The sequence below is a fragment of the Camellia sinensis genome, chromosome 8, assembly GCF_055761805.1.
Source record: "Camellia sinensis isolate YWXY chromosome 8, ASM5576180v1, whole genome shotgun sequence".
Classification (NCBI taxonomy): Eukaryota; Viridiplantae; Streptophyta; class Magnoliopsida; order Ericales; family Theaceae; genus Camellia; species Camellia sinensis.
The window spans coordinates 174,615,142-174,640,788 of NC_138968.1; the positions used below are offsets into that span (position 1 = coordinate 174,615,142).

At 36.4% G+C, this 25,647-nt stretch overlaps 1 protein-coding gene and 1 long non-coding RNA gene across 3 annotated transcripts in view; both read right to left on the reverse strand.

Moving 5' to 3' along the window:
- The window catches only part of LOC114257798 (putative leucine-rich repeat receptor-like serine/threonine-protein kinase At3g14840), a 71,566-nt gene that overhangs the window by 13,816 nt on the left and 32,103 nt on the right, over positions 1–25,647 (reverse strand). Inside the window, exons 3-17 of one of the 2 annotated variants that reach the window (XM_082884162.1) lie at positions 25,419–25,490; positions 25,065–25,133; positions 24,757–24,828; positions 24,575–24,646; positions 24,031–24,102; positions 23,838–23,909; positions 23,690–23,761; positions 23,488–23,562; positions 23,318–23,395; positions 22,629–22,700; positions 11,762–11,833; positions 1,309–1,380; positions 1,177–1,212; positions 987–1,018; positions 203–573 (exon numbers count right to left, since the gene is read on the reverse strand). In XM_082884162.1, coding sequence (XP_082740288.1) covers positions 203–573; positions 987–1,018; positions 1,177–1,212; positions 1,309–1,380; positions 11,762–11,833; positions 22,629–22,700; positions 23,318–23,395; positions 23,488–23,562; positions 23,690–23,761; positions 23,838–23,909; positions 24,031–24,102; positions 24,575–24,646; positions 24,757–24,828; positions 25,065–25,133; positions 25,419–25,490 — 1,309 coding nt within the window. The remainder of the gene's footprint in view (positions 1–202; positions 574–986; positions 1,019–1,176; positions 1,213–1,308; positions 1,381–11,761; positions 11,834–22,628; positions 22,701–23,317; positions 23,396–23,487; positions 23,563–23,689; positions 23,762–23,837; positions 23,910–24,030; positions 24,103–24,574; positions 24,647–24,756; positions 24,829–25,064; positions 25,134–25,418; positions 25,491–25,647) is intronic. The other variant, XM_082884163.1, reaches the window with a different exon arrangement.
- On the reverse strand, positions 19,487–19,703 carry LOC145797330 (uncharacterized). Its single transcript, XR_014338733.1, has 2 exons — positions 19,565–19,703; positions 19,487–19,522 (listed from the first exon to the last, which is right to left on the reverse strand). It is a non-coding gene; the product is annotated as an uncharacterized LOC145797330 (long non-coding RNA).

Below are 25,647 nucleotides of genomic sequence, written 5' to 3' on the forward strand. Positions count from 1 at the left end.
TGTTAAGCTTGCCAAAGAAAATTAATAATAATTCATTTCTTATAGTAATCGATGAAAAATTGAATGCTAAATACTTGGCCATTAACACGGACAACATCTCCTTTAAGAGTACCACTTCAAAATGAGTTACCAACAAAAATATAATATGAGAAAAAGAAACCTTTCTACATCAAATTTTATGGGTGTGAAAGTATAATGTTACCTGAATGTAAACATCAAATATGCGTCTTCCAATGCTGGAATATGTTTCATCATCAGTAAACATGATCTCTGCAAAGTGAAGGTTTACTGTGTATTTTCCATTTTGTAGACAGAAACCATAGTAAGTCAGGGAGAGGGGAGAAAGCCGTGCATTCATGTACAACTCGGAATTCTTCATAGAGAGCCTCGAAGTATTTGTCCAAATGTATGTAGGGCTATTATCTTCCACAAAGTCACCAGTGCTGCTAAATGCCCAATTAGTTCGGCTTATGAAAAGCCTTGAAGACCCAGCTGAATCTGTATCCCTTTCATATGTTTTTCCATCAACCGCTACTTCAGTTCCACCACAATTTATATGGAAAGAAGAGACATCTGAGACAAAAACATAACCTGATTATTTACCTTTGAAATAAAAAGAAAGATAGCAAACAAAGAGATCTAGGAAAGAATTACTCGATAACACCCTCCCCCTAACCCCCCAAAAAATAAACAATCAATTACATTTTTGTCCTTATTTGTGATTTTAATCTAAAAGACACTAAACATTTTTTTCTAAAAAAAATCTTCTTTAAGCCACCATTTTTTATCCACTTGCTACACCTGGAAAGAAGACCAATGGAATCCCAACATCATATTTTCAGTGTGTAAGCCTTAAAAACAGGTAAATGCTTTACACGGCAATGATAAGTTGATGGAGACGGGAAAAAATAAAAAGAAGAATAGTATGACTGAGAGTTAACTGGTCAAACTATCAACACAAGGAAATAAAGAATATTTCTACTTACTTCGCTGACAAACAGTGCAGGTAAGAATTCCACTGACAGATCAACATGAGATCATGAACCAGTCAGCAACATATTACATTAGAATTTAGGTTAGATAAGAAAGAAATAAACTGAAATACTGCCCAAATAATTTATGAAAACAATAAAAAAATATTATGAATGAACTTCTTCCAAAGTTTCAGAAATTTACGAAGCATTGTCCTCTGAAGAGCTTCCAAACAAGTTCCTATAGAAAATAGAGAGTGAAAAGTTGAGCTGGATACACAGAAATTTTTTGAGAGATTATGGTAGTAGTTATTAAGTAGGACAAAAGTATTCTTACAATTTACTTTGTTGGCGTTGGCAAAATGAATCTGAATCAACTGATGAGCTTAAGTTGTTATAGGATAGATCGCTGCACACAGAATGCACATTAGGATTCATCTTATCTTGAATGCAATATAAAAGTAAGAACTATGTTTCATGCATGCTAGTTGGAAGTGAAATTAAACTATTAAAAAAAAATATTAAAAACAACATACTAATCTTGGCCCTTTTTTTTTTCTTTTTTTTTTTTCCCCCGGTGTGTGTGGGTAAAAGCCGTGTAACTATCTGACAATCCAAAAAATGGGATTTTTATTTCCTCTCAGTTGTTAAGAGTCTTAAGGGATGCATCTAGTAGCTAATTTGTTCATCTGATTGTGCCATAATGTCTACATCTTCAACTCCAATCAAGGAAAATTCTATGATGCATCGATGCCTTCTAACATTGAGATGGCCAATTTTTCTTTTGTTTTAGGTAATTGTGCAGCAGAAAATGGAAGGTAGAATTTTTTTCACCCCATGCTGGCAGGTGCCAACTCACAATTTTTATTTGCATTTTGAAGATTAAGGAAATAAACTTCAATGAAAAGTCTAAATACTAAATAAGAAGATCTGTTAGGGCTTTAAACTTATTACACATTAGATGTTTCAATAAAGTACACAAGATTTTGAGATACTTTCTTCTTCAATTTAAACATACAAATTAGCACAACACACCTAACTTAGAAGAATATTTTAACCATCTATGCATTTAACTATTTATGTGGTCCAAAATTTTAATTTATTTTTGATAAATTACCATTTTTGTGGTACAATATGCTATTGGAATTTGGAAATAGGTTTTTGGGCAAAATAGAAAACTGTTTGCCGGAGGATCAAGGAATGGACTCTAGCAAGAAACCACCCCCCCCCCCCCCCCTGCGCGCCTATGGTGGCATGAATGAATAATCATCCAAGTTCAAGGGCATTGGAAGTCAAATTGTTAATGAGGTTTTCTTTTTCTCCATGTGGAAAGTGCTCTAGCTTGCAACTAACATCGTAATGACAAATTAAGAATTTACACTCACTGTAATGATCCAATTTTTTTTTTTAAATAGCCAGTGCATAATTTAATCGAGCAAATTTTCGAATTTGATTGTTGTGTAAATTCTGTGAAAAAACAGTTCGGTTTTGTATTTTTTAAAAATAGTTCCCGATCTCAGAAAATTATGAAATTTTTATATATTATTCCCATATGAGTCTAGCACGTTGGATAAAAATTTTTGAATTATTGATGAGTATTTATTTTATGAAAATTCGCGAACTGATTGGTATTCAGTTTAATTCATACCAGAATTTTGTTATTAAATTTTGAATGTTTAGACCATGACTTGAGATAAAATTTGTTGGGTATATTTAGGTATATAATTGGGCTATATCTGGCTTATGGGTGAGAATTTAATTCAAGACCCATAACTTAGATTCAATTTAATTTGAGTTTGTTTAATGACTCATATTTAACTATTCGGTCTATTTTAATTATGTGATTGGTAGTGATCACATTGGGAGTTGTTATTATTTATTATATAAGATTATAATATATATTTGAAAGTTAAATTTATGAGGTGTACCATACGGTGAAAAATTATATATTTTTGTAGTGAATAAAAATGGTTGTATATTTCATAGTGAACAAAAGATAATATTTTATGATGTACAAAATGTTATATTTTGTGGTGAAATAAAATTATATCATTATACAATTTATGTACAAAATTTTGAAGATATTATTGTCGTATATTTTGTATTGGATTGGGTGATGTTAAGTTTGGTGACTATCTAGGGAAACTAGCCCACATGGGGTTGTTCCCAACTTCCTTTCTCCCTATCTCTTCTTTCCTTCTACTTCATTTTACTTTTGTTTTTTTTTTTCTTTCTTGAGCAGAGAGCTTTTGCTCTCTTTCTTCTCTACCATCTCTCTCTTTCCTTATTCCTCCATTGTTGGCTCAACCTTTGAGCTTGAAATGAGAGTCTTTAGAGTGAGATTTTGCAAGAGTGCCGTAAACGAAAGTTGGAGAGCACGTCGTGATCTTTGCAATGGTAGTCTCGGATTCATGATCGAGCTAGATTTGCCTTCTAGATCTGCTCCTTTTCATTATTTGAGGTAGGAACTTTCTTCATATTTACATTAACGCTATGTTAGGGTTATTTTGAAAAAATATATCATTATAAGAGATATTGCATATATATATATATATATATATTCAAATTTTTGTTTGGTAATTTTTGGAAGAAAAATTATGTTGAAATGTTAAGAATGTTGACATTTTGAGATTGATTTAGAAAAATCATTTTGTGTTGATAATTTTGCAAAGAAATCCGAAAATAAAATTTAACAGTTGTATGATTGTATTTACATCATATTATGATTAGATAATTTATTTTGAAAAATATAAAGTTGATTTTTTTTTATCTTTGATTTGGAATTTATTTTTGAGAAAAATAAATTGATGTCGAGGAATATGGAGTAAATGCTTAATTAGGAATTATAGAGTTGTTTTGGGATTAAAAAATCTAAAAGTGTTATATTCATAATATTTTATAAAAAATGGTAGGTTGATGAATAAGCTGTGTTCATTTTTATGGAAATAAAAATGTCAAATGTGGGCTTTCAAACTCATAACCTTGAAAATGTTACTATTGGGCATATTTCTTAATTTTTAATGTAAATATCATGTTGGTTAAGTAATTTTAGAAAAAGTTGTGAAATTGTTATTGGTAGAGAATTTTAGAAAAATATTACCTCTTTAAATAGCTTGGTAGGAAAAATAGTTATGTTGAAATATAGTTATGTTTGAGGAATGAGGCATGTGAAGTTAGGTTTGGTATTATTAATTTGAAATTTTTTGAATATAATAAACTTACTTATTTAGTGGATTAAATTAGTTTTGGTTAAAAGGTTATATCCGTTATGGTTAAAAGTGTGTTATTAAGATTATACCATAACTTTTGACATAGTAGGATGAAAATGATAATATTTAATAAGTAGAGATTTTCTTTGAGTTATATATATGTTTTTGCAAGATCTAGATGACTTTCGAAATCATCCTTTGATTCGTTTTGAAAATTGATTGTTGATTCAAGAAGATGAGAAATTTTTTTTGAAAGTGGGTTTACTTTCTTGTTCCTTTTAAAATAGAAATTGAGGGTTTTGAATTATGAGGATTAAAGAGAGATGTTTTTGGTGACTTTCTTTCAATAAATGAAGAGTGGATTTGGTGAGAAAATCTAGAAATTGGGAATTTTTAAGAAGGATGTTGACAATCTTTGAGGATGTTATATTTATTTTGTGTGCCAAAATAAATGATGTTTGAAAAATTATTTATTTGTTTACATATAAATGATGGTTTTCATGGAATATGTGAATTGTTGAAGTTTTGGAAATTGTTCAAAATGTTGATATAGTCTTGATGTGACTAAATAGTTGAGATTACTCTAAGTGTGGGAATTTTGTTGTCCCATAGATGAATTGTTATAAAAGTATTTAATTCATCTTGAGAAATTATATTGAAATGAGAAATGAGAATTGAAAATTGAAAATTTTGATCACAATGGAAATATTGTGTGGAAATATTGAAAGTGGAAGAAATATTGCATTGTATTATTAATCATTGCATTGGCATATCAATTCATTTGATAATGATAAGCTTTGAAATTTGATTTGAAAACTTTGCATTGAGAAATGAATGTTGGGAAACAAGTTTTCAAGAAATGATTTTAGGGTAAATACGATGGTAAGTCTTAAAATGTGGTGTAGATGATAGGTGTCGAGCCTTCCAGTTAATACTGGTAAAAATGACAAATTGGTAGTACTTGTATAGTCTACTTGCAGACACCAGCCTAGGGATTACCTGAGTCGTATTTACCATCTTGAAATTTTATTGAAATTGTTGGATTAATATGTTTTTAAAATGGCATGGTGCGTAAGATTTTCAAAAGATGAGAAAAATATTTTGAGCATGACATAACATATGCATTCATCTCATAAGACCGTATAAATGGATTTGACGAATTGTTTAATTATTTGATTCAATTGATAATGAGAGAATTGAATGAATTGAAAAGGATGTGCTATTGCTATTGAAACATGTTTATTTATTTAACTTCTTGTGATTAATTAAATAAATTGAATTTAAGAGATAATGTAATAAAATCATATGGTTTTGACATGATATGATTTCACGTATATGTATGAGTATTTTTGTACCCGCATATCTTCTAATGTTTTAATATGAAATTGCTTAGTGAGCTAGTGGTTGCTCACCCCCTGTCTGTACATGTGTACAGAGAATGCTTTTCGGATTTGAAGATCAAACAATGGGTTTTACCATTTCATAAGTGTAATGTAGTGATGGATTGTACTACTTCATTTGTTGTTTGGCTGAGTGCTATTTTTTTGTAAAGAGTAGTGTCCTCTTTTTTATTGTAAGCCTCAAGGCATTTCTTTTATTTGTATGTAAATGTCATTGTTGTATAACGAGAGGGAACATGTATATTTAATTATTCATCATTTCATCCAAGGATGAAATGTTATTTGTAAATGAACTTAATTAATGAATATTGATAATGTTATCCGAGTAATAAAATACGGGGCGTGACAACTTGGTATCAGAGCGAACCGGGTTTAAATACTGTAGAAATTTAATGTATAAAGAGAAATAGAGAATTGTATTATTGATTGATATAATGTTATTGATATCTATTACAATGATTCATGATTCCTATATATAGAAGAGGGTGAGTGTGTAGTAGGTAAGGAGTAGGTGAAGTGGAGGTGGTAGTGGTGTAGTGGGTTAGGTTTAGTGGAGTAGGTGAGGTGGTAGTGGTGTAGTGGGTTAGGTTTAGTGGAGTAGGTGAGGTGGTAGTGGTGTAGTGGGTTAGGTTTAGTGGAGTAGGTTTAAGTGGGTGAAGTAGGTGGAGAGTAGGTGGATTTTAACAGCCCCCCGCAAACTCAAGGGGGATAGGAACTAACCAACTTGAGTTTGGAGAGAGTAACAAAACAAGAAAATACATAAAAATAAAAGAGGATAGGTGACACTGTATGGTCGTGTCAGACCATTGGTGAAGACACTGTATGGTGGTGTCATAATGGTGTAGAGGACACTGGATGGCGGTGTCAGACCGCTGTAGAAGACAGTTTATGGGGTCATGTCGGACCGTTGTAGAAGACAGTTTATGGGGTCATGTCGGACCGTTGTAGCAGACAATGTGGTGACAGTTGTTGTGACAGTTTACGGAGTCTTGCCGACAGTTTACAGAGTCTTGTCGGACCCATGAAGGAGCTAACCGGAATCAATGTCGGGACAGTTTACAGAGTCTTGTCGGACCCATGTAGAAACTAACCGGAATCAATGTCGGGACAGTTTACACAGTCTTGTCGGACCCATAAAGGAGCTAACCGGAATCAATGTCGGGACGGTTTACAGAGTCTTGTCGGACCCATGAAGGAGCTAACCGGAATCAATGTCGGGACAGTTTACAGAGTCTTGTCGGACCCTTGTAGAAACTAACCGGAATCTATGTCGGGACAGTTTACAGAGTCTTGTCGGACCCTTGTAGAAACTAACCGGAATCTATGTCGGGACAGTTTACAGAGTCTTGTCGGACCCATTAAAAAAGTCACACCCTCAAAAGGTGCGCCCAATTTTTCAAAAGGCGTGCCATCAAAAGGCGTGCCCAATTTATCAAAAGGTGTGCCGGACATGATGGCGAGGCACGTGAGTGTCTTGGTTGGCGTGCCCGTTTGTCGGCTGGTGGCAAGAGGCGCGCGATGCGCGTGGCTGCCTCGGCTATAAGACGGAGGCTGAGGCTGAGGCAGAGAAAAGCTGCGAAAAACCTCTGAAACAAACTCTTCCTTTGCTGAGAAACTCTGTAGTACTCTGTAACCAACCCGTCTCTGAAACACTCAGCAACATGGCCTCTTCTTCCCGTCCAGCTACCCAGAACATGGCCTCCTCTTCCCGTGGTCTGCTCACGCTCTTTCCAGAACTGAACGAGTCCACAAGAGAAATAACTGGTGCGATGGCCAGTGAACCTCAACCAAACACCTCTGGTTTTGCTCCATTGAACTTTCCGATGCGGTCGGTGGAGCAAAAACTGGCGGTGCAAACTGATATTGAGGCCAATCAGTATACTCTGAAGTCATGTGTGGAAACCATGACGGCGGTCACAAACTTGTCGCACCGGCTGCAGAGCAGGACAAATGAGGTGCAACAGTTAAACTCCCAGCTGGCTCTGCTCCAACGCATGTATAAGGATGCGCGAGCAGAGATAAGTGTGCTAAAGACAGAAAATAAGGAGCTGAAGCAGAAGGCCACCGTGATGTTCCGATTTGGAGGTCCTCCATATGCTGCAGTGGAGGAGTATGGGGGAGTGAACGTGCTCGGTGGACAAGGAAACACGGAGGCAACACCGGCAAGGGCCGCCCAAGACGGTGGCAAGAAGAAAAGACCGGCAGAATAGGCGAGAAGAAAAATCCCACTGTTCCGATTTGTGTTGGTTGTGTTTTGTTTGTTTGTTTGTTTTTTTTTTTTTTTTTTTTTTTTTTTTTTTTTTTTTTTTGTGTGTAAAATTGTGATCGGGGTTGATCCTGACATGAATAAAATAAGTGTGTTTGGCAAACTGGAATGGTAAGTGTGGTAATGCAGAAAAATCAACTGGAATGAATTTTTTTTTTTTTTTTTTTTTTTTGTGAAAATAATAATAATATTAATATGGGTATCATGGAGTGGGCGGTGGTACAAAAAATATTGTGTAGAAAAAGAGGGAGATGGTGGAAAAGGGAGGCCACTCATGTTATTAAAATAAATTAAGGCATGTGTTTTCATCATAAGAAGTGAGTTGGTGATAAAATAAAAGAAAAGAAAATAAAATAAAAAGAAAGTTGGGTGGTGGAAAATTATTGTTTAGACAGAGAGAAGGCATGTGAGGTGTAAAGTGGAGGACAAAATAAAAGAAAAAAGGTGAGAAATGTGATGATTTCTGTCCCTTCGCACAAAAACAGTACTACTACCACTCTGTATACCATTTGTTGCCGAATTTCAATTCACTGTGATTTCGAGGAGAGAGATTGAGGCTGTGAAGATGATGCCATCGACAACCAATGGTACTACAATGCCAAATACCGAGCAAACTTTCCGCCTAAATTGGGCAACCTTCAGCGCAGGTGCGGCGCCGCCAGCAAGAGTAGGGCGGAAGCAGCGGAAGCTTAAGGGGCCAGAGGCGGCAGCCCGTATTCCGACAGTGACGCACCTTCTCATGTAAGAAGAGAGCATGTACTACCACCACAACCCAGATCATGAGACCAACAATAGTCAACAACAGCAGATTCAAGCCCAGCAATACTCAGATTACTATGCATTTAGAGGCCATGAGGTGTACCAAACACCATTCAAGGAGGGGAAGAAAAGAGGGCTGAGAAGCTTGATCAGAAGCAGGTTGGCCATAGGAAGTCCATTGATACATTTGGACAGAGGACTTCACAGTATAGAGGTGTCACAAGGCATAGATGGACTGGTAGATATGAAGCCCATCTATGGGACAACAGTTGTAAGAAAGTTGGAAGATGTAGGAAAGTGAAGGTATGTGTACAAAATTCCAGCGGGCAGCGAAGGCAAGGTTGCCGGCCGGCTGCCCGCCGGTGAGAAAACAAAATACGGGCCTAAATCTTATGGCTCTGATACCATGTAGAAATTTAATGTATAAAGAGAAATAGAGAATTGTATTATTGATTGATATAATGTTATTGATATCTATTACAATGATTCATGATTCCTATATATAGAAGAGGGTGAGTGTGTAGTAGGTAAGGAGTAGGTGAAGTGGAGGTGGTAGTGGTGTAGTGGGTTAGGTTTAGTGGAGTAGGTGAGGTGGTAGTGGTGTAGTGGGTTAGGTTTAGTGGAGTAGGTTTAAGTGGGTGAAGTAGGTGGAGAGTAGGTGGATTTTAACAAATACCTTGGTTCGTGGGAAGTGGTTTTGACCACAGATGGGTTTACCTCATGATTGTAAGCGACGTTTGCATTCTATGTGATAACATGCTTATGTGCTAAGATGTTATGTGTTTATGTGGGCATGGGGTTGAGTCTCGAGGATGTTGTGTCGGTTCCAGAAATTTTCTTAGAAATCTCATTGGAAATGCGCTTGATCAACGTGATTTCTAATTAGAGGTCTAAAAGGATTTCTAGAACGACTAACTATCTTCGTAGTGGCAACCTGTTATTTGTTATGTGGTTATGTGATTTTATGCTACTTGATGGGCATATGTTGAGTTTCGTGTTGGAACATGAGAATGTACCTTAGTGGGAGGTGTTGATGCTAAATGTTATGCATGGTTATATGTATAGCCTTACATGATTGTGAAATTGTTCTATTTACTTGGGTATGTGTGGAGTTGTTCCTAAAGCTTGGGTTGTATACCCTTGTGTGTATTTGGGAAGAGGCGTGTCCTCAACATGGTAAAGATTGTGAATGGTGGTAAAGGGTGTATTTCCCAAAAGAGGTTGACTGTTTTGAGATTTGGTTGTAAAATCTATAAAGTGCAAACTATGTAAGGTTTTAAGAAGAGATTTGAAACAGACAGTATTCATAATTGTTGTTATCCTTATTTATTTATTTTTGTCCTTGGGTGTCATGAGGGAGTGTCCAACACTCGATGGTAAAAGAATTATCTTAAAGGGAATGAGTAGTATTTTGATCCATGGTTAGGTTTTCTTTTGGGATCATCTTATGCCCGGTTGGCTAGTCTAGCGGTTTCCAAATGGAGTTTTGGAATGACTCTACAAGTGTGATGGTTTGACGGGGTAATCTAGATTTTAAATTGTTTTGGCCCGTGGGCAGTTTAGAATGGAAGTTGATTTCATCATTGTGCAATTTGGGTAGCCTTGAGAACTAGGTTCCCTTTTCCTTGCAATTTGGTGAGTTGGAATGGATTATTGGTTTGTTTGCTAAACCTTGGAGGGTGCTTCAAGGATGAATTATGAGTATGTCCTAGAAGAGAAGTAAGATCTCTTGTTGGTTGGCCAAGGGAATGGCACTTTTGTTTTCAGTATCCCGTGAGTTTGTGTCAGTTGAATCATGGTTGCATTTAGAGTGGACCTTGTGAGTTGAATTAGCTTTTAGCTTAAGGGCCATGTATGGCTTGGGTGTTTGCCTAGTTGTGTTGAGTCTTGCTTAGACTTAAGGTATATTGTAGAGACCATTTTGTAAACCTCACATCGGAGTGGAACCGTTAATGTTGATTTGTAGTCTTGTTGAAGGAAATCCTATCTCATTGTCCAAATTGATTTTATTTTGTTTGGGTTATGGGTTGTAGCATCACCCTAGCGTTGGTTAAGTGTTGTTCGTCTTGTGACGGTTGGCGGTCACTTTTTGAGTTGGTGATTAGTGCTTTTGAAGAGGTATTGTTTCATTTTGTTAAGGTCTCAGAGTAGTAATAGTTGTTTTGGCCTTGGGGTGCATTGTGCATTAGGCGATGGAGATAATTCGTTGAAGTTGGATTATCACCAAAAAGGGATGGTGTCTTGGTATCAGAGCTAGTTGACCTATCACTTGAGTGCAGGCGTATCACACATGGGAACTCTCGCTTGTGACTGTGTCACCGAAGCAAGACTCTCCACCCATGGGGTGACGGTGTACCGTTGGCGTCGGTGGCCGGCTAGGCCGATAGGTCCAGTTGTTGGGTGACATGGTGTACCCATGATCAGTGACACTCACATAACGGTGATACCACGCGGTGGTATCACCATCCAATGAGCAATCTTGATTTGCAATAGGGACCATAGCATTGTTAGGTTAGTGGGAGACAAGCGTTGTCCACTTGGTGCAATTAGAATGGTTTGATCGACGTACAATTGAGCAGAATGTGAGAAAGAAGTTTCTAGCTATTAGTAGGATGGAACACTATATAATGACGTCAAATGGCAATACGCAAAAGGTCAAGCACCAACACAACTCAAGATCAACTCATATCATTTCAATTATCCAATTTATTTATTTTTAATTCCCATACTTATCTTTCAATTTCAATTCATGTTCAATTTCAATTGTATTTCATTACCAGTTAATGCAAGTTCCATTTTCTTCATTTTCCAGCACTCATTTCAATTCCATTTATTTTCACACAGTTACAAAATTATAGCAGTCCTCTTCATTGAGACAAAACCCAAACCAAGTGGTCCATTCTCTTAATCACACACAATCAATCTTGATTAGAAGTCATGCTTTATTCCAATTGGATTGCATTCGGTCCTGGCATGCCCGGCACAAATCGCATTCGGCCCAAGTGTTTCACACATCATGCAAACAAAAGCACACAAGTACCAACATGGAAAGAACTAATAATCAAAGTAGATTAATGATTGATTTCATGTGGAATGAGATTAGACAATTTCACATAGCATAGACACCTTGATTAAGGGTTTGGAAGAGAAACTTACATTGACACCTTCAGTTTACTATCCAGCATCCAAGTAGGCACAGATCCACTGAGCAAGTTACCAGTTAAATAACTAAACAAAAGCGATATCATCAATTAGTCCGGGCTCTTAGATTTCTGCACAACTGAACCATTAGTATTGCGACAAGAAATACAGCCAAGAATCTCACACAAAGTATTGGGGGCCATACAAAATTTGAGCTTTTCAAAATGGATCACATGACATTTGCACCCTCAAACATTACAAAAATGAATTTAAATCCAGATTTGATATTTTTGAAGTGAAAATCCAATTTTTGGCCTGTAGAAATCAAACTATTACTAATATTTCCTGTCCTCTAGAGAGGAAGACATTCCTCAATTAATTAGAAGAGAATGAAGAAAAGGTCTATGGTTAGCAGCTAACACATTTTAATGTGGCCTTTTCAAGTTTAATTTTCAAAGAAAGAATGCATTCCTCCTCTTACATAACTCACACAAAAGAACAATCCATATTTTCATCAAAGTACAAATAAAACCTAATTTTAGTCTCACACAGTCAAATACTTTGTTATTAGAATCGTACGATTCGCAATTCGAACCATACAATTTGATTCGATTCAGTGGGTAATCGATACAAACAGGTTGTGTGAATCGCAAATAGCTATGAATCGTAGGTGAATCGGTGAATCATGAATCGATTCGATTCGCTAACATCGATGTTTGGCTTTCTTTTTTGGTTTTTTATTGTTGGAAAAGGGTTCACGCAACATTTTTAAGGTCTTTAGGATTTACTATATGCCATCTTTTGACTTTCTCCCTCCCTATTTACTCTCAAATACTCAAACCTTAGCCGAAAAAATGGAACTCTCTCTCTCTACAATATTCTAGGCTTACATATTCAATTTTATCTAAATACTTGCATTTACAAAATGAATATTTGGAAGTGAGATTTTTTTAAAAGTTCGAAGATTTTGATTTTTTAACTTTGTAAAAAGTTAAAAACACTGTTGTTGAGTTATTGTTACTTAGAAGTTGGAAATTGAAAGTTTGTCTTTATTTACTTTCTTTATTAAGTGTTAGAATTTCCCATTTTTACCTTCACCTACTCCACTACACACTCCACTTCACCTACCTCCACTTCACCACACACTCCACTTCACCTAACCCACTATCACCTCCACTACACCTACTACCACATTCTCTTCTATATATAGATTGTATAGGAATTGTAATTTATAAATCTTGTAACACATCAATCTTGTAATCAATCAGATATCAATCAATAATACATATATTTTTTACATGGTATCAGAGCTATAGGTTAGCTCTTGGTGAGCTTCACCTTCCGGCGGGCGGCAACCTTGCCTTCACCGCCCGCCGGACCCTAACCTGTTACATAATCAAATCTCAAACAGACCTGATTCACAGCCTCGTACCTGCCATGCGCCGTCCCTGCCTTCTTTCCTCCTCTGCTTTCAGCTGTTGTAGTTGTGCAAGTAACAGCACCCCGTACAGAAGGTGGTTCCTTGAAGTTTTGACTCCACTGGAAATCTGCAACAGATGCAGTCAAGGCTCCATAATCACTTGCAGCCTTCATTAGTAACTCTGAAAATTGTTTCTGAAACTCTGCTTCCACGGGGATGCAATCTAGTGAATATGGTTATTGAAGACGAGCTATAATGCGGTCCTTGTTCTGAATGACATCCTTCAATATAGTCGTAATTCTTGCCAAAGTCTCAATCTTCTTTTCCATTTCACTCACATGTGTCAAATGTGCTACATTCTTATCCTCCTTGTGACCTTGAAGTTCCACTTGCAAATCTGCTATTTTTCTTTGTACAGTGGTAAGTTCTCTTAAACAGAGGGTTTCACTCTTCCTCTCTATCACCGACGTGAACCCCTATGTCTCTCCTCACCACTTCTCCAGATTTATTTATATTTGTGGACCCAAACTTTAAACCCTCTTTTTTTTTTGCCTTTCTTTTTTTTTTCCTATTTACATCCCCTTTTGTCCCCCACTTTCTCTCTCTTATTTTTTTTATCCACCCACTCACCTTTATTTTATTTTATTTTATTTTTATTATTCTACCACACCCCCACACCAAACTCACACCATCCACGCCTTTCTTTTTTCGGCAGTGCTTGAGGGCCCGAGAATTCGGGGCTCGAATGCCCCGAAATTCCATTTCAAGTAAAAAAAAAAAAAAAAAAAAAAAGGAAAAAAGAAAGAAAAAAAAAACAGTTTCCAAAAATGGAAATTAGGGGTATTAGGGGCAATTTTTTTAGGGCCACCAATCATTTTCCTTCTTTTTTTTATTCCATGGACTGCTCATTGCTTATGTTGACACCATCCCACCACTCATTCTCTCTCTCCTTTTCTACTTTCCAACCCACTACTTGTTTTTTTTTTTTTTTTGTTTTTTTAATATTTCACCCCACTTGGGCTTCTCTCTTCCCGAACACATACAAACATATATTTATATTCTTTCCTATTATTATTCTTCTCCTCTTCTTATTCTTATTCACCCAACAATGGCAAAACAAAAAACAAAAAAAAAAAATACAAAAAAAAAAATACAAAAAAAAAAATAAATAAATAAAAGAACACAAACAAAACCATAACACAAAAACACCACTCCTTTTATTCATGTCGGGGCTCATCCCGTTCACCATTTTACATCCAACACAAAAAAAAAACAAAAAAAAAAAAAAAAAAAAAAAAAAATGAGACACACCCACAAAACAACCACACCCCCAGTGGGATTTTTTCTTTTCCCTTCTCTACTCTACTGCAGGTCTCTTCTTCTTGCCTCCGTCTTGGCCGGCCCTTGACGGTGCTGCCTCCGTGTTTCCTTGTCCACCGAGCACATTTACTCCCTGCTCCTCCACTGCCGCATATGGCGGCCCTCCAAATCGGAACATCACGGTGGCCTTCCGCTTCAGCTCCTTGTTTTCTGCCCTTAGCACGCTTATCTCTGCTCGCGCATCCTTATACATGCGTTGGAGCAGAGCCAGCTGGGAGTTTAAATGCTGCACCTCATTTGTCCTACTCTGCAGCCGGTTCGACAAATTTGTGACCGCCGTCATGCTTTCCACACATGCCTTCAGAGTATACTGATTGGCCTCCACATCCGACTGCACTGCCATTCTTTGCTCCACAGACCGCATAGGAAAGTTCAACGGAGCAAACCCTGGGGCGCTTGGTTGAGGTTCCAGTGCCACCGCACCAGTTGTCTCTCTTGTTGACTCATTGAGGTCGGGAAAGAGAGTGAGCAGCCTCCGGGAAGATGAAGCCATTTTCTGGGCCACAGAGTATTACAGAGTATCTCTCTCAGAAATCTCTCTCAGACAACAGAGTGTTACGGACTATCTCTCTCAACAAAACGAAGAAGAGTTTTTGTTTTTTCCGAGGTTTTTCGCAGCTTTTCTCTGCCTCTGCCTCAGCCTCAGCCTCTGTCTTATAGCCGAGGCAGCCACGCGCATCGCGCGCCTCTTATCACCAGCCGACAAACGGGCACGCAAGCCAAGGCGCCCACGTGCCTCGCCATCATGTCCGGCACACCTTTTGATGAAGTGGGCGCGCCTTTTGAGGGCGCGACTTTTGAGGGCTCACTCTATATATCCATATATCTATATATTTGGGCAGCCTATATACACCATCATACAGTGTATTTTTTAGGGGTCCGACAAGACTCTGTAAACTGTCCCGACATTGGAAAGTAAATCAATTTTTGAATCTATCTACATATCACTAAATTTTAAAAGCAAGCATTTTTAAGTACACTTGAGTTCATTAATTTGTTTAATTTGTTTTATGAATTTTAGGTTTACCAATTCAATCACTGTGTTTGGTTTGAAAATTTCAAAATCCGTATTTTTTTATTTTAATGAGTTTTTTAAATATTTTAATTAATATTTTTATTTTTTAGATATATTTAATTTATATACACTTAAAAAATAATAAATAAAATGCCACTAAAAAAGCCATTTCCCTAACGAACCCAATCAAATTAGTAAATATCATAATCCCATTGAAAAAAAAAATTAACGGGAAATTTTTAAATTAAGTTTAAAATAATAATTAACAAATATTTTTACAAAGTACCATATCACTACTCTTGACTAAATTCTTAGATAAAACATAGTCCATGGTGTTGGCCTGGGTTTGGGCCAACATCCTGCCGTGGCGGAGGCTCGGGATAAGGCTAAGTCACAATCGACTTGTGATGCTTGGCGTTGTACCCTTTAAGGGAATAAAGTTGCGCCTTCACCACTACCTACGGGTTTTGGTGAGATGGTAAGCACTGCGGTCCTACACATGAGTTAGCTTGATTTGATCCATAATAGGTTTTTCAAATGTAATTATATATTAATTAAAGTTTACAAATTTCATATAATCGATATTAATCATATTTGAAGAATAAATCTATAAAAATTTTAGGGTTAAATTCGTTTTACCCCCTTATGGTTTAGGACTGGAGCACTTTACCCTTGATAATTCAAATATAACCAGAAAATCCCCATGTAATTTTAGACTAAAGTATTACCGCTAGTTTTTCCATCCAAACTAACGGAAGGTAACACACTATTTTTTATAGTGGGCTTTGTTTTCTGAAAAAATAGAATGAAATGAATACAACAAAAAGGTAATTTTAGCCTCATTTTGTCCAAACCTAAATTTTGATTAATATGTTAATCAAAATAAATAAAATATAATATAATTAAGAATTGATCTAAAATATAAAATATAAAAGAAAAACAATAATTAAGAATTGATATAAAATGTAATTAAATTAAAATTAGATTAAAAAGTGTTAAAACCTATCACCTACTTCACCCACTTAAACCTACTCCACTAAACCTAACCCACTACACCACTACCACCTCACCTACTCCACTAAACCTAACCCACTACACCACTACCACCTCCACTTCACCTACTCCTTACCTACTACACACTCACCCTCTTCTATATATAGGAATCATGAATCATTGTAATAAATAGAACATTATATCAATCAATAATACATAATTCATTCTCTCTATTTCTCTATACATCAAATTTTACATGGTATCAGAGCTATAGGTTAAGCTCTTGGTGTTCTTCGCCTTCCGGCGGGCGGCAACCTTGCCTTGACCGCCCGCCGGATTTCATTTCCCTATACAAATCATAACCCTCTCAAGGCTTGTGCAGCCCGTGGAGTGTACTGTTCCACTGTGATCACAGCTGTCACTGCTCAGAACACCATTGGAGTTCAGGGTGTGAACATTGTGCCCGAGGATTTTGTTGCAGAGCAATTAAAGTCCGTGCTGTTTGACATGAATGTTGATATTGTGAAAACAGGCATGCTTCCTTCCATTGGCATAGTCAAGGTTCTTCATCACTGTCTCAAGCAGTTCCCAGTTAGAGCTTTAGTCGTTGACCCTGTAATGGTATCTACAAGTGGAGATGTACTGGCTGGACCTCCCACACTTATGGAATCTTTAGTGGGTTTTGATGAGGGCAGAACAGCATTGACATCTGAAGAAGGTGGAGTGCTTGCAGTGGTCGAAGTTCTGGAAAGTGGGTCTCTTCAAAGCCGTGAGCACACAGTGGATGTGTGAGGCTTCCTCACCAGAGTGTTTCTCTCCATTGTTACTTGGAATCCAAAACAAACCAATACTTTGCCTTTCTTTCTTTTTCTCTTCCCTTTTCCAACCTTCTCCACTCATTTATTTTATTATTATTTTGTACAAATCCAACCCATCCTTTTTCTTTTTCATTCTTTCCACACACTCATGTTCCCCACTCAACTTTTTTACTCCATCTTTTGAAAAGCAACCAACACACCCGCCCACAACTTTAAATCTCCCATTTCTTTTTTAATTTTTTATTACTTTCACATTCACACACTTCTCTTCAATTTTCTTTTCTTTTAAAAAAAAAAAACAAAAAAAACAAAAAAAAACAAAAACAAAAACAAAAACAAAAACAAAAACAAAAACAAAAAAAGACGCAGGAAGATCTGCACACCAAACTCATTTTATTCATGTCAGGGCTCACCCCGATCACCATGTTTCCACATACAAAAAAAAAAAAAAAAACAAACAAACAAACAAACAAACACCCACATTCACAGGTGGGATTTTTCTTCTCTACTCTGCCGTCGGTCTTTTCTTCTTGCCTCCGTCCTGGGCGGCCCTTGGCGGTGTTGCCTCCGTGTTTCCCACTCCACTGGGCACGATCACTCCAGCATACTCCTCTACTGCAGCATATGGCGGACCTCCAAATCGGAACATCACGGTGGCCTTCCGCTTCAGCTCCTTATTTTCCGCCTTTAGCACACTTAACTCTGCTCGCGCATCCTTATACATGCGTTGGAGCAGAGCCAGTTGGGCGTTTAACTGCTGCACCTCATTTGTCCTACTCTGCAGCCGGTTCGACAAATTTGTAACCGCAGTCATGGTTTCCACACATGACTTCAATGTATACTGATTGGCCTCCACATCCGACTGCACTGCCATTCTTTGCTCCACCGACCGCATCGGAAAGTTCAACGGAGCAAACCCAGAGGTGTTTGGTTGAGGTTCACGGGCCTCCGCACCAGTTATCTCTCTTGTTGACTCGTTGAGGTCGGGAAAGAGAGTGAGTAGACCACGGGATGAAGAGGCCATATTCTGGGTAGCTGAACGGGAAGAAGAGGCCATGTTTTTTAGGTTGCTGAGTGTTTCAGCGAAATAGCAATTTCAGACTGATAATGTTTGGAAGGGGAGTGTTTCAAGATTTGCAGCTCTTAGAGGCAATCTCTCAGAAAAACGAATATCTCTCTCAGAAAATGAAGAGTTTTTCAGAAGTTTTTTCCCAAGTTTTTTTGTCTTCGCTTCTGCCTCAAGCACAGCCTCCGCATTGGTTTATATCGACACTGACGACGCGGCCGACACGCCACTCTGTCGCTCACGTGCCTCGCCGCGTCTCCGGCTCACCTTTTGATGGCTCGACGCTTTCTGTCGGGCACGACTTTTGATGAAGTGGGCGCGCCTTTTGAGGGCGCAACTTTTGATGGCACGTCTTTTTATGGATTGGGCACGCCTTTTGATGGCACGCCTTTTTGAAAGATTGGGCACACCTTTTGAGGGTGCGACTTTTTAAGGGTCCGACAAGACTCTGTAAACTGTCCCGACATTGATTCCGGTTAGCTCCTTTATGGGTCCGACAAGACTCTGTAAACTGTCCCGACATTGATTCCGGTTAGTTTCTACAAGGGTCCGACAAGACTCTGTAAACTGTCCCGACATTGATTCCGGTTAGTTTCTACAAGGGTCCAGCAAGACTCCGTAAACTGTCACAACAACTGTCACAACAGTGTCTGTTACAACGGTCCGACATGACCCCGTAAACTGTCTTCTACATCGGTCCGACATGACCCCATAAACTGTCTTCTACATCGGTCTGACACGACCACACAGTGTCTGCTACAACGGTCCGACATGACCCCATAAACTGTCTTCTACATCGGTCTGACACCGCCATCCAGTGTCCTCTACACCGTTATGACACCATCATACAGTGTCCTCTACATGGTTATGACACCCCCATACAGTGTCCTCTACAACGTTATGACACCACCATCCAGTGTCTTCACCAATGGTCTGACACGACCATACAGTGTCTCTTATCCTCTTTTATTTTTATGTATTTTCTTGTTTTGTTACTCTCTCCAAACTCAAGTTGGCTAGTTCCTATCCCCCTTGAGTTTGCGGGGGGCTGTTAAAACCTATCACCTACTTCACCCACTTAAACCTACTCCACTAAACCTAACCCACTACACCACTACCACCTCACCTACTCCACTAAACCTAACCCACTACACCACTACCACCTCCACTTCACCTACTCCTTACCTACTACACACTCACCCTCTTCTATATATAGGAATCATGAATCATTGTAATAAATAGAACATTATATCAATCAATAATACATAATTCATTCTCTCTATTTCTCTATACATCAAATTTTACAAAAAGTTAGTAATTACAATGATTAGGGGTGACCATTGGTTCAATTGTAAAACTTTGGCCTAATAGCCTTGAGGTTATGGGTTCAAGTCACAGGGCAACCACTTTGCACACTATGTCAGGTTAGGTGTGTACCCAATCTTTCCCCTCCCAAACACACATTAATGTGTACTAATTGGGCATTGCTTAGTTGTGATCTAAACTATAATTAAATTAAAATTAGAATAAAAATTTAAGAATTACAATAAATAATTAAGAATTTATAATTAATTGTGATTTAATTGAATAAATACCATACATTATAAATTATATGTATGGGAGATGAGAGAGTAAGAAGATAATAAAAATATAAGGTTTGAGGGTATTAAAGTCATTTCATATCTATAGTTAATGATGTTAATAGCTGCATTTTAGTCTAAACTCACATGGGAGGCATATGGCTATTTTTAAAAGACAGGAGGTAAAGTGCTATCAAGCCATACCACAGGAAAGTAAAATAGATTTTGCTGAAATTTTTATTTAAAGTTTACCAAATTAATAAATATATAAAAAATATATACAATTTTTTTTATTTTGATTTCAAAAATATTGAAAAATATATGTATTGATTAAAAATAAATAATACACATGCCAAGCAACTCATGAGATTTGAGCACTAAACAAGACAATTTATCAATAACTAAACTTAGGCTAAGTATAAAAGTTTACTAATAACTATAGCATAATTAGAATTTGAATTTTTTTAATGTAGATACACTTAAAAACTAGCAAACACTTTTGAATTTTTTTCATCTTGCATTTTAGCCAAAACACTACTAAAAAAGCCAATACCCTAACAAACCCACTCAATTGGTAAATATCATAATCCTAATAAAAAAAATTTTAAATGGAAAGTTACAATTTTTAAATTTTAAAATTTAAAATAATAATTAACAAATATTATGAGTGTAAAGCACAACTTCTTCTTTCTTTTTATTGATGTATTTTAATGACTTCAAATATTTCTCACCGTGCATAGTACGGGTTTTTCACTAGCATTTAATATCTAAGTATGTAAATATATTTTTCTATGTAATTTAATAAATGTGACCGAATCTTTATGATTCACAATTTGATTCGATTCGATTCGTGATTCGGTACAATTCCATTTCAATTTACGATTCAAATCCCAATTTGACAACTATGGTCAAATATTAGAGATAAAAAGTAGCTTTTCTTTTTCTTCTTTGCAAAGCAAAGCAGGATTCTCGTGTTACATACTTTTTCAAGTAGTCCAGAGGGTTACAAAGTGCCTGTTTGTCTGCTTCTTGCTTGCTTTCTAATAGTACCACATGAGAAGACTCTTTGGGCCAAAGGATTGTCCTGCTTTATACCCAAATAACTTCCTTGGTTTCATATCCAAGACTCTAAGAGTTAATCTAACATTCATTTAAGTCAATAAATTTCAAGCTAATCTGTTCAGGTTCATCGCTTAATGAATTTGATTTTTGGTGCCTTTTGATAATCAGCATCCAGGACTTGGCATAAGGAAACTGATGGAGAAAAAATTATATTGTCAAAAATATCAGAAGATATGGAAGATATTAGAATATATAAAGATCCCATGATTTATACTTATTACAATTTTTTGTATCTTTGATTTATTTCAATTTCTTAATTGAAGAGATTTGATTGTATCTCCCACTCTATATATATGGTGTATCATGTAAACAACAAGTTGAGTGAATGAAAGATGTATCCTTTTACTGCTTTGTGTGTGTGGATGTAAGTCAATATTAGCCGAACCACATTAAACCTTTATGTTCTTACTTTTATCTTGTATGTCTCTATTATCTCTCTATATTCAATTTATCAAAAAAAAAAAAATTATCTCTATATTCAACCTTATTGTCTTATTACAAAATTCAACTTGGTATCAGAGCCTACTGAATCCTAGGCATGTCTCTCTATAGAGAACTCTCTCACTCTACATTTTTTGTTATCAAGGTGTTTTTCCCTCTTCCTTGAGTTGATCACTAGTTTGCTGATATGGTAAGCAAAATATATGATTTTTACTTATTTCGGGGTTGCCAGTGGGTTTAGTAGCATTATTTAGTGATACGCTGAGTTTTCCAACTACTTCTCTACCCTTTTAGGGTCCCTGTGCTGATGTGATAATTACATATTTAGTTCTTTTTTATTTTTGGGCTACTGGTGTGTTCAATAGCATTCTTTGTGGGATGCCGTTTTTCGGCCTTTTGGTTTGTGATGATTTGTCGTTGCTTTGGCCTCATTGCTTTCTCTCTCCCCGTTGGTTACTCTTACTACCATCATGATTGATTCAATGCATGTTTCTTCGTTCCAAGATGTTGAATCCTTACTATGCTCAATGAAGTTATCATTGAAGGGAGTTATTACAATTGTTGTTATCTTTTGGCAATTCATTGTAGTTGTTTGTAATGATCATACTATTTTCAAGTTCAAGTTGGATACTTCACTTCAATCGTTCCGTGTTCCAACTTGAGGGGGAGTGTTGGAGATAAGATTGTTGTCAAAGATATCAGAAGATATAGAAGATATTAGAATATATGGAGATCCCATGATTTATGCTTATTATCACTTTCTATATCTTTAATATATTTCAATTCCTAACTGAAAAGATCTGATTGTATCTCCTACTCTATATATATGGTGTATCATGTAAACAAAGAGTATCAAGTTGAATGAATGAAAGATATAGTGTAGCCCTTTAGGGCTTTGTGTGTGTGGACGTAAGCCAATATTGGCTGAACTACATTAAACCTTTGTGTTCTTACTTTCCTCTTTTCTGTCTACATTATCTCTCTATATTCAACCTTATTGCCTTATTACAAAATTTAACTGAAGCCAAACAAGAAAAGAGGGCTTACATGGAAGTTAAAGTGCTCAGATTCTGAAAGTTGCTTGGAATTCCTCCACTTAGTTTGTTAAAGCTAAGGTCTCTGCAAGAGAAATCATAAAGAAAAAAGTTTAGAATGACTATTCAGAATAATTTTTATTTCACAACAATTTCATTTCAGTAAAATTGGCTCTGAAGCAGATAGTCAATACAATGAATTGAAATTTTCAACCCCACAGAAGTAATTGTACATCTTTGCAACATGATGGAGTATTTGGCAGAACAACAAATTCTCAGCTGATCAATTGCTACCTTTATCTTTGAATTAAATTATAAGACATTTCTCCCAAGTGGAGTAGTATAAAAATTGCCAATACAGGTTTCATTTCTTCATTAGTTGGTTTGTTATAAATCTAAATTCTATATTATGCTTCCACATTTGAATTTATCATCACTGCTACTAGTAGTTGTACATACACACATGCTACTCGAGGTTCCTTCAATTATCAGATATCTAATCTACAGGGTTAAAAACTTGGTTTGTTTCACTGCTATAAAAAGTTTGATACATTACATACCAAGACAAGATAGCTAATTTACAAGACATGACATTAAATTATCCTCGGACAAGCAAGGACCAAAAAGCTCTTACAAGAGAACTAACTATTACTACTGCACATGCTAATAGATAATGGAAGAAAGGAATAACAATATACTAACAAAAATTTTAATTCAGTCCATTGAGTCATCCCAAGATACAATGGTAAGCTTCCATTAATGTTGCAACTTTTCAACAACCTGCAATGCGATCAAGAATACATGAGTTCAAGTCACCAAGAAGACATTTTCATACTCTTTCTAAGGCTATGATATAGAAGCATCCAACTTACAGTCTCTTCAGTTTTGTCATGTTACCAACGGATGGAAAATCAGACACTTTGCTTCCATTCAAGTCGCTAATTCTCCTACATATTGTATTTCAACAAAGAACAAAATAAATGAAACATCAGTTACCAAGAAAATTATTATTCAAACACCACCAATGCATACAATATGGATAAAATCTGAAAGAGTGAAAGGTTTCTCACTGACAAGTCGGTCATATTAGTCAGAAAGGCAATGCCAGAAGGAATTGGACCATCCAAACCACTAGCCTGAATCAATCTGCCATTACCATATGTTTATTTAAATAAGTTGTTGAATGAAAAACAAGTGACATCAAAACACGTCAAGGACTCACAAAGTTTCAAGATGTATCCAGTTTTGGATGAAATTGGGTATGCTTCCTGTAAAGAAGTTGTCCCCGATCCGACTGCATTGTGGTAAACAATAATTGAACAACAGATTTCAAAATATAAACATTGGTAACTAGTTTAGGAATATTAAAATCCCACAAAAAATGAAAAAAAAAACAATAACTTATAAAAACTCACAAGTCCTTCAAAGTGGTCAGCTTTGCTAGTGTTCCCGGCAAGTCCCCAGAAAAATTATTTGAGGTTAAATACCTTCAAAAAACAAAAACAAAATAAAGTTCATCCAAAGGATCAAAAAACCAATTGGGTAGTCCTAGTTTTCGGGGTCTATGACTCTCATATACAATGTCATGGGTTCAATCCTCAATGATGGACATTAAAAGTTCATTTCCCACTCCTTTGAGGTCACCCCAGGGGCCTAGGCCCAGTAATTACTGAGTGTATATGCAGGATGGAAGACTACATGTACTGGGAATTGAGAATTCGCTGGGGTGAAGACCTGGACACACTATGAGTTAAAATATATATATACATATCGAAAGGTTTAATTGTCCTTGACTTCGGGTGCCAACAAATGGATGCTCCGAAAGCCCAATCTATTAGAGTAGGGCATAAGTTGTAACATCTATTTCAACACTATTAGGACTAGCACATTTATTTAACAACTTTATGACGTAACATATTTAGAAAGGAAGGGAAATAAAAGCAAGTAAAAAGGTATTACAGTCTCGTAATGCTGGAAAGGTTACCAAGCTCCTGAGGAAGGTCTCCCGACAGTTCATTGAACTCGAGGATTCTACAATCATCAAAACTCCCAATCTTAACAAGAGCGTGCGTGAAATTTTTCATATGCATAAGGATAAAAAATAATTAAAAATAAAAAGATATGAGTGATTAGAATTTCACAGGCTGTTAAGTGTGGTGATGTTTCCAATTTGTGATGGGATTGAACCAGTTATTCGGTTTCCAAGGAGGGATCTGCAATGACACCATTTTTAGTATTAGAAACATGAATAGAAAAACTTCAAGGTTGCATTTAAATCTTAAAATTGTGAATGGATTTATAGAGGATAAATAAAAAATTTCTTTTTGCTTTTCTTTTTAATCTGCAAATCCATTCATAAATAAAATAAAATAATAATAAAAATAATAAAAAAACACAGCACAAAATGACATATATGTACATGTCTCATTAAATTTGTGTATTTACATACATGTCTACTAGTGGCAAGGAACCCCATTCTGGAGGGATAGTACCATTAACGTAGTTGCGGCTGATGTCACTGCACAAAAGAGAGAGTAATCAGCAAATAATGGCCAATTCTACTGTATACGCCGGTGTAGAATGAAAAAGCAATTACAGTTTTTCATCGATGGACCAGATTGACTAGAACACTTGCACCTCACTAGAAGGTTGCATTTCATTCTTACTTTCCTCGTATTAGTTAGGATATTTCTCTCCCACTTTAGGAATTTACATGTAATTGTATTTTATGTTGAATTTGATTCTCATTGTAATTACTGATCCATTGTTTCTGATACCTTGTAAGGGGAAAGTAAATACTTACAATTCTTGGAGATGAGGGAGTTTGACCAATTCTGGAGGGAGAATGCCACCAAGATTTTGTGATTTGAGAACTCTGCACTTCAAAACAAAAATTAGTTTACTCATACTACTTGCAATATGGCAATAAGGATGAAATCATGGAAAACCTTTTTATAGTTTGCCTTTTAAGTACACACCTTCTTACCGTGTTTGTATTATGAATTTGTGAAGAAATTTGTCAGGGATAAATA